General features: G+C 49.7%; 1 protein-coding gene across 1 annotated transcript; it reads right to left on the bottom strand.

Moving 5' to 3' along the window:
* Positions 1 to 6,930: 6,930 nt before the first annotated feature.
* Positions 6,931 to 9,353, bottom strand: LOC146189683 (uncharacterized). The gene has a single exon (XM_084605322.1). The coding sequence runs from the start codon at positions 9,350 to 9,352 to the stop codon at positions 7,136 to 7,138; it is 2,217 nt and encodes a 738-aa protein (XP_084461448.1). The 5' UTR covers position 9,353; the 3' UTR covers positions 6,931 to 7,135.
* Positions 9,354 to 9,965: the final 612 nt, after the last annotated feature.

Here is a 9,965-nt window from a genome sequence, read left to right as displayed (position 1 = left end):
CGAACGACATGCCTTGGGTAAGCGACTGAACGTGCGATGTAAAGTTTGAAGACCGGAAGGTACACTTGGTTGGCAAACATAGGGACTATACGCGCAAAGGCAACGCTCCATGCGAGAGGTACATCAAGGGCTGGAATAACGATGTACTGGTCAACGGGGACTGGTGGGACGACAAGAACGATACATAGGTGACGGCTTCGGGGTCCAGGCGGAGGAAATCGACAGTACATAGGCGGTGCGCAACTAGATTTGGCGGCTCGTCCGTAAAATGTAGGTCGAGTTGAACAACACTTGTGGCACAATCAATGAGGGCAGAATGTTCAGAGAGAAAGTCAAGGCCGAGAATTAGGTCATGGGGACAGTGTTCAAGGAAGTGAAGAGAACAGAAGTATGACGGCCGGCGATTAACAGACGAGCTGTACAACGACAGCAGAAGTACTACCATCAGCGACACGGACAACAGCTGAGGGGGCAGGAGTAGGCACTTTCTGTCGGGGACAAAAACAGAGAAAGGCCAGAACCGAAGGGCGTGTCAGGAGACGGCGGTTTCGTCCCCCTGATCGCCGGCCGAGCGGCCACTCACGGGTGTGTGTGTTTGTGTGCGCGCGCGCGTGTATGTGTGTATGTGTGTACGCGCCGCAGTGCTTTTTCGGAAATGGCACGGCTGCTCCTTGCCACTGCCGGCCAGTCGACCAACGGCTCGTCGCCTCTCAAAGCGTCCCGATCCACTGGCGCCGTCGAGGACACAGCCGGGGCCATAATTCACGAAACTCGGCGGGCCTGCACCACATGTCGGCAGAAGAGGTTCTTGGAAACCTAGCGGGCACAGCGATGGGCCTAACAAAACGCGGACGCCCGCCTGCCCTGAAATTCGAGCTTACGAGGGGACTGCGGGCCAGCACCGAGGACACGAGGAGGATTCCTCTATTATCGACACCGCCGAACGAGCGCCGCGACTGCCAGGCTCCAAGGGCTCACGCAAGCGGGGGCCCCTCTAAAGAAAAAGAGGAACAAGTGAATGCCTGGAGAGGGAAACACGGCCAACCGTACTCGGACAGTAGCTTGCAAGAAGCCCAACGAAACTGTCGTCAGTTTGAATTCCTGTAAAGTTTCTTTCATATGTAGCCATTACATCAGTTTGTTAAGTTTCACCGCAGTTTTATTCTGTGACCAAATTATCTCAACGCAGACACGACGACAACGATTAATACGACAGACACTTTCCTTAGGCGACGGCGGAGACGGGCATTCATAACGGAGACGTTCGCTCCCGTGCCGGATCCCGTCCACGTCGACGCTAAGCATGTTCCGTCGGGCCTGGAGAGTTGGAGGGCTTGTCGCCCGGTAACAATATATTTAGAGAGCTGAAATAAGCAACAAATGAAGCATGGCTTAAGTGGCAAAATTTGCTCTCCATGCAGAAAAGAGCAGGATTGTGGGATACTAAAAAAAGAAAAAAGAAAATGAACACGCGCTTTTCCCACGAAAACTTCGAGCTTACCACCTAGAGTGCGTCAAACCTATCAAACTATTTCACCGCGAGAGGTATGGGATGACGGGATCCGGAGTTGATTGAGTTTCCAAATGGAGATTTCCGCGCATTTGCGACGGTAAAAAATTCCTAATCACCAGGAAGTGACAGCAAGCGAACTAGAGCGCTAGACAAGTCGTGTAAATGTGCACCCTATTAGTAAAAAAAAAAAAAAAAAAAAAAAGGCCCTCCAGCAGGTCCCTAGATTACGAAGGCAAATCGCCATGTTAGCACAAACAGGCTTGTTTTATAACTTTTGTAGTTGAGGGCTGCTTTTATATATTATACGCCAGGAAGCGAACTGGTCAGGAAAAAGGAGAGCTTGAGCATTAAACAATATTCGTGCTCAATCTTTGTTTTCACATTAACGGGACCTGTACATTTTTGCGCAGGTTCTGGCAGGATGCAATGCTGTTTGTTAGTATTGGACGAAAGCTTGCTAGGAACGAGCGCTTCACTTTAGCAGATTTCCTGCTTGGCCACGCCGGAATTGCGAAGCGACGATATGCAAACCGGTGATATCATTAACGCCTTGCAACAATCGCTTCCCACGCTTCATGTCATGCAGCGGAAGCTTCAGCAATCAAGGGAAGATGACATTCAGCGCTTAAAGGCCCACTGTCCACCCTCCGGTCGAAAATATTTTCTTCCCCGGTGACTGTGAAACTTCGCCCCTGGAACGCAAGGCCGCAAAATGTTTTTGAAAAGAGTAACTAATAACGCAGTTACAGCCACCGCAATCACCCGATTCTATCCTGCCTCTCTCCTTCCGTTCCCTCGCAAAAGTTTTTCACTCTCCTGCCCGAGGTCGTCTAGCCTCCGCAATACAAATTCCCTTCCTCCTCCGCGTTTGGCGGGAGGTGGGGCGTGGCTCTCCGCGAGCGAAAAAAAAAAAAAAAAAAAAACGGTCGAGGGAGCGCGCGCCGCTGGGTTCAGTGTGGACGTGGCGAGGGAAAAGCGCGCTGCGAGCGGTAGATACCCATTATTCTCCCGTCAGTCAGCGAGACGGACCAATGGACGTCGTTCCCGGTACGCACGTCATTATCGGGGGCCGTCGGGCCAGCGCAGGAAGCGGTGAAGCTGGCTTCTCAAAGGAGATCATGAGGGAGCTTTGAATTGTATTTTCGATGCTTTGCGGCGCGCGTGTCGCTGTAGAATTTTGCACAGACTATCTCCGGTACCTGATCGAAACACTGGGCTCCTTTTCTTAAAAGGGCCTTCCCTGGACAGTGGCCCTTTAACGTATCCTTTTAACGGGATAGCGTTGAGGACCCAGAATGACAGGAAAGATGGCGTCAGCGTCATTGGCCGTAAAATAAGAAATTTGATAGGTCGACAATGTCATGACGTCGCGGCCACATGACTTCACGCAGGAATTTGAAACACTCCACAATGCTCACGTTAAACGTGACGTCACGAGCGGATTGAATGTGGTTGAAGCGTGGCATGTAATACGAGCAAAGTGACACCGCATGTCTCAAATGGTTAAACTTTATAAGGTTACTGAGTTTAAATAATTAAGAAATTTAGGTTTTAGGTGGATTCGAATCCAAGACCTTAGGTTTTGTGAGCCTGCCGTCACGCCAACGACCAGACACGGAAAGATAAGCTTGGGTGTCTTGGAAATAAACTGGGTTTTACGTGTATTTGCGTGTAGCATTTCACGTACGTAGAACGGAATCTTACATCTGTACACCAGTCAGTATGTGTATAATTAGACAAGAGCACAGGCCACTATCGCGTCATGCCTTTGAGGCGGAGCTTTTGTGTCCCCTTCTACACTTTATTCTGAAGCGCTTCATCTCTTTCGGTTTCGGTAGCGGTTTCATCTCTTATTGACAAACACCAGTTCGGCAACATGGTTGCGTATAGTAAGAAAAACAAAAAAGGTAGTACACAGTTTTATCACTACACTCTGGTAACCAACAGTGAAAACTTGCTGCTTGGAATTTCGCTGATAAGCTAGATTGTCCAAACTACTGATAATAAATTCCACACACTGCGCAACGCTAGCTTCAAGGTGTGCGGACAACAAAGCAGTAACGTCATAATTGAAGAGAAAACAGAACAGCATTGATTCCATAGCATACGGGTTGGTTGTTGGGGAAAAGATGTGTCAGTCGAGTTTACGCGCAGCTCACGAGACAAGTGCAGAGAACTTGAATCTTTATGTAAGAAAAAAGAGCGCAGAACACGGGAGGACAATGAGGACGACGGCACAAAGCACTCACTATAATGGTATAGAACTTATAAAAACAGCAGTTCCTAACTATGGGCAATAGCCTGCGGTGTGTGTATTATTGCGCTGAACAGCAAACAGGATCAGCTCTTAATATCTGACTGAACAAAACAAGCCAGAGGCATCGAAATTCTTGAGGTTTAATTTGGCCTGATGGTTTTTATTTAGGCAACAAGAAAAGGTGTTAACCGCGTACTTATTTCTGTTGCGGAGAAATTGGGTATAGCGGTTACTGCAGATAGGTTGTATCCAACTCAACTCGATTCCTGCGCACTAGAAGGCACGTACGACGAGTGGAGAGGTGACTACCAGATCAACATTTAGGTAGTCAACGCTGGTTGCAAATTCTTACTTTTTCTCTTCGTTTGTAGTGCTGAATTTCGGAGTGTCAACGAACTTACTGACTCAGGTACAATTGTCTCTCAAAGCCCGAATTATACTTTTATAAGAGAATTAACAGTCCTGTATAGAGAAGCTGTTTCCGACTACCTGTTATAACACCGTTGACTGGGTATACCACGAAACATAATTCACTCAAAGTAGCGACAAAGCAAAATATTTGTGAACTCCAGCGAATAAGACAAGTTAAAAACCGACACTCGCGGAATATAACGAAGTATGCGGTTACGTGCTGCGCAATGCAGTAAATAGTTCTGCATGTCAGAAATGAAATTAGGGTAGCTTTTGGAACATATAAAAGACAGTCATCTCTGTTATTGCGATTACAAGATGCGAAGACCAAACTAAACACAAAATCAGGTCCCCGCACAATGAGGCACTAAAAGAAGGCGCCGGGAAATGAGCAAATATGAACAGTGAGCTTGCAGACACAGGGAGCAAGCATTCAAACAAGGATCTGCTCCAAGCGGTGCCCAGGAAGTTTCTAACGAAACAGTTGACCTTGCTAAGTACCTCTATGTATACATCGTACAAAAAGAAATAGCATCTGAGTACTATTGAGAAGCTGCAAAGAGAGCAGAACCGTGGCTTACAACTGTCTCTTCTGATCTGTAATAACAAGGCAATATTACAACAGCATATCTACAAGTTTCAGTGTAAACAAAAACATTTTTTCAGTTGCAGTCTCGATTGGTAACATGTAACTACAAAGGATTAATATTCTGACGGCGTTCACTTTACGAGAGCTCGGGCTACAAATGTCTATGAAACGTTTGTGGGCATATTGGATCACTATAATACACAACGTGCAAAACATGTGTATAATATTTCAGGTAAACACTGCGATATGTACACTAATTCTGGCGTGGTTTCACCACGAACATAAAAAAAAAGACTGTCATGCATTATTTCATTTATATTAATATTATTTCACAAAATGATCATCCGAAAGTCACCTGATGACGGTGATGGTGGCTTTGCCCTTAGCAGCGGGTCGCCGTGCGTTCCAGCGCGGCAGAGCGAACAATTAAAAAAAATTGTCAATTTGCCGTTTAGACGCCACGGTCATAAGCACACAGGTCGCACATCCGCCGCCGAGGTCGCAAGGGCTACCCGTTGCCAGCAGAATTCAAGACGTCGTTTTGTAGTCTTCACTCCCGCAGGCGCCTCAAACCCAAGGGCAGCTGACCACGTTCGGATCTCGGAGGCCGGCAAAATCGCTGGACAGTCCAAAACCACGTGGCTGATCGTCTCTGCCGACGCTCACCTCAGGCACCTCCCGCACAGGTTTGCCGGATACGCTCTTAGCTGCCATATGCGCCCAGTAATGACTGCGTATCAGTGTAATGAGCAACCGTCGCAGAGTGATGCCAGCGGAGCAGTTTGCGTTTTGGCAGTTTTTAACGCAGCATCACAATTGTTCGCATATACTGAGCGCTGTTACTCCTCTCAAAGAGCCCAGTCTTTCCAAAGGCAGCAGCGTCACAACCTGCAACTGAAAACTGCGCAAGTGAACACATTAGCACCGTGGATTAAAATAAGAGAATACTCGGCGTTGACGTGACGTATACTCGCAAATAAAGTCAAACAACCTTTTATCAGCGCCACGAGGTGACGAGACCTGGAAACGCCGGACGGGCTGGCAGCTGCGCGAAAACCGGGGAAGAAATTATTTTACCTTGGCCAAGTTGCGTGCAAAAATAAAAATAAAAAAAATAAACAGTCGATACTGTCAGAGAACGTTAACATGCATTTTTTTTTATAAAAGAAAACAACGCACTTTCGATCAGAATAGTCGCAACTAGAAAAATGAATAAACCCATTCATGATTGCAAGCAATGCTGTAATGGCGACTAGTTGGTTTTCCATCATCATGTAGGCGCGCTGAACTTTAACTCGAGAAAATTCACTAACACAAGACAAGACTGGTACACCACCAAGACAAGACCACCAAAAGAAGATCATATAAACTGTGATAAGTGTGTTGTGTACAGCATTCCTCTGTCTTGCGGCCAGACCGAAAGATGCATAAACATAAGATTGGGTGAGCATCGAAGGAACTGCGGCAAAAATAACGACCCAAGCAACCTCGCCAAGCACGTTAATAGCTGTAAAAAATGCGTCCCAATATTCGAAGAAACTGCTGCAATCGGACATTTCACAGACCGGCGCGAAATAATAATCTTTGAAGCATATGAAATGGCACGGGCCGGTTCTACGGAATGCGTAAGCGATCCGTTGATAGCGTTGACGAGCAGAGAGATCCAATTGTTAACAGGCAGCGTGATGGAAAGCGGTGCTTCAGGTGTTACGGGTTGATGAATTGCACTTATAAACTTGTTTCTGACACGTGTTTGTACATGTTTTCTTTGTATGTTTGTATATAAGGAGAGAAGTACTTGTAATAAACAGTTGAAAGTTCGCGCACGTACCAGTCTTGTCTTGTGTTAGTGAATTGTCTCGGGTTAGATAGAGTTCAGCGCGCCTACATGATGATTAATGATTGTGCCTGAAATGGCAGACCACACACACACAGGAGTATTGCCAATTACTTTTCCTTACTTTTGTTTGTTGTCAGAGATAATTTTTACACCTAGCCTGGACTCCTGTATAGTTCATATCGCTGACACTTTTTTCTAGACCGCTATCCAGCCCTCCTGTCACGACTCGTGCCAAATGGTCTTTCTCATTTCTAATGCTTTGAAACACTGCGCAAAAAAAAGCAAGATACACTTACGTATGCTCGCATGCGCACAGCTGGTTCATTCAGCGGGATGCGGTTCCTCCAGTGGCACTTCCTTCTACTATGTCCACTAACTGTTCTTGCAGTAGCGATCACGTGCATTCTGTTTCACAGGACACGGCATTCCGGAATATTTTGGCATGCTCATACAGCGGGTGGTAAGCCTTCAAAGAAAAACAGCACTGCATCGGCTAATTATGCATGAATTAGGGGTTCCCTCATTTCATCGGAAGCCGATCCAGTGTTGCAGTACAATGTCAGGCGGCACCACCGCGATGTCTGCCAGTGTCAGATATTGTCGTATCAGGCGCAGACAGTCGGCGTTCAGGCTGTCCAGCTGCAGGCGCCCGTCGCGTCTCTTCCTGCACACAAGGCGATTTCTGACCACGCCAGCTGCCCTCAGGAAGTCCTCCATCTCCAGCATGCCTCGCCACGCTTCTCGGATCATATCCTCGCTGTCGCTCTTGCTGGGCAAAGAAGACAGCGTCTGCACCGTGTCAACTAGGGCAGGGCTTGTGGCCACGGGTTCGAATGCCTCGGCACAGTAGCGTTCCTTGCAAACGCCGGCCACGAAGCGCGCCGCCCTCTCAAGCAGCATAGCGTTGCGCCGAACCACGTCCTGGACGCAAAAGCGCTCGAAGCTCATGCCGTAGTCCCCTGGAAAGGTCAGTTCAATGAGGGTGTGATTTCCAGAGAAGCCTGGACAAAGACGCCGCAGAAAGAACTGCAGCGACTCGAACCAAGGTGGCATGAAACCCACATTGCAGATGTTCCGGCTACACCTTATCGCGCTGGCAAGGAGATCAAGGGCTTCCGCAGAGAACAACATACCGAAGAACACGAGAACTCGGACGCTTTTGTTCGCCGCGATAGCCTGAATAAGCGTGACGTCTGTCTCACTATCACGCTGCTCATGATCATTGCCGATGACAATCAGATCGCGAAGTGTTCTCGTTTGGTGAATGTAGCTCGTGAACAGCAAGCGGGCTTTTGCATCGAAGTCCACAGCATCCATATCAAGCTGCAGAGTGGTCACGTGCAATATGTCACGCGCCATGTGAAGCGCTTTGTGGACACAGCTCACATTGCTGGAGTGTTCCACCATTTGCTCGAAGTGATCAAGGTCCTCAATTTCGTTGGTCGAGAAGCCGATATTGGTAACGTGGATCTTCGGCGCTATTGGGTCGGCGTCGCGAACGATTCGGAGTACTCGCTCTAGTCCCTTCACCGACAAAGGCCCCGCGCATACTTTCCTCAGCGTTGCGCTTGCTGTCAATCCTTGGAAGAAAGGCTCGATCTCTGCTAACGTCAGCCCAGATATGTCCAGCTCGAGTTCGAGAAGAGTTCGGTTGTTAGCGAACGCTCTGGCCCATGACGAGTCTCCGGAGCCGCGAGTTCTACGGTTAGCTGGCCGTTGGTCAACAACGCTTGAGCAATGGCATCTTTCCGTGCTACCATCCCACCTCACGGACAGGACACTCAAACTGTTGTTGCGGGCAACCAACAGTGCCACCACTTCGAAACCTTCAGCGGAGAGAGCGTCGATGGACAGGTACAGCTCTTCCAGCGTCTCATTCCTGAACAGCGGCTTCAGAAGTGACCGCAGTTTGGTGGCTTGTACCCGATGCTCAGAAGGTTCCGCAAACAACAGCTTCCTCAGTGTCCGGTTGTTGCGTAGGTAGTCAGCCATCGCTTTCCGGGTTCGCCCCTCGGCTCGGTCCATCAACTCGGTGTTCAGGAACAGTTCGGTGATCGTCGAGTTGCTCTTGAGAGCATCGACGAACTCCGCCGACAGGTCGGCCTGGAAAGGCGCAACCTGTGAAACATCCAGGCTTTGAAGACGACTCGAACGGCTTACGAGACTGAAGAGTGACCTCGCGATGGTAGGCGGACACCAGTAGTGTTGGTAACCAATCTGTTCCACCTGCGTCATGTATGTGAGCACGTCTCCTAGATACGTGGCACACTGGTCCCTGTAGTCATCGCTGTGAGGCACGGAGCTTACGATCAGCCTGCGGAGTTTCCACGAAGACATCCAGAGGGCAACCCTAGACACCGGGCAATTGGCCGCCAGCAGAGATCCAGTGATGTGGACTTCGGTGACACACCGGTGCACGGTCATCAAGTAGAGCACTAGCGCCACAGCCCGGCGCTGCCACCCGGAGTGTTCTGCATCGGTGGCGGGCTCTGTTGTCCACCGGCGGTGGTCCACAACGGTGAGGCACAGTTGACCCAGTTGGTCAGGGGATTCGCGGAGCTCCAGGCCGCACTGGCATAAGAATTCGTTCCAGGATGACAGGTGCTGAATTAAGCGGCACGGTCGCGTGGCGTTCCCGGTGCAACACATGTCGAGTTGTATTGGTCTCCCCGTGTAGCACGAGGTGGCTGGCAAGCCGCCCAGCAGCCTGAGTACCCTGAGGGTGCCGGAAACGATGCCCATGTCTTCTGATGCTCTCTCAAATGGTGGCGGCTCGGGATCCTCTTTCTAGCGCAAGCGCCGTAGCTGTCCCGCCGCTGCTACTCGGAAGACTGTTTACTCCACTCTCTCGTGCAAGACGTGTGGAAGCGACGTTCCTACTTCGGGAGCTGCGGGCCGAAAGAAGAGCCTTTGTGGGTAGCTGTTGCTCTCGCAGGAGGCGTGCCCGATAACAATCTTGTCAGCGATGGCTGGTTGCGAGGAGGACGGAGTCGCGGCTATCTTCTTTCTCACGCGTGAGGGAGAGAAGAAAACCAGCGGGATCAGTACCGGGAATGAAACTCAGGGGGATCCTGGAAGGGGGCGGAGGGGTGACCCGTAGTGACCCGTCCCTCCCCAACCCCCGTTGACAAGCTTCAATGGTTCGGGGTCCAGGGACCATAGTTCGGCTTTAGCCCTGGCGCTTGTGTGACCGCTCCGTAGGCAGCGAGCAAAACCCCTTTTCTTTTCTGCTGTTTTGTTGGATGCTCCTGCCGCCTTCAAGTGCCCCATTGCCCCCTCGTACAACGGCTAGAGCCGTTAACGCCACAGGAAAAAAAAAGAAGAAAAAAAGTGCTGTCAGCCCCTCTCCTTCCCT

Source organism: Amblyomma maculatum, chromosome 5 (assembly GCF_055883805.1).
Source record: "Amblyomma maculatum isolate TAMU_Amacu chromosome 5, ASM5588380v1, whole genome shotgun sequence".
Lineage (NCBI taxonomy): Eukaryota > Metazoa > Arthropoda > Arachnida > Ixodida > Ixodidae > Amblyomma > Amblyomma maculatum.
The sequence above is the reverse complement of the archived record's forward strand: the minus strand, read 5'-3'. Positions and strand labels throughout refer to the sequence as shown.

What these genes read in the sequence shown, in the direction of transcription:
- LOC146189683 (XM_084605322.1), bottom strand. Translation starts at nt 9,352, where the DNA reads ATGGGCATCGTTTCCGGCACCCTCAGGGTACTCAGGCTGCTGGGCGGC.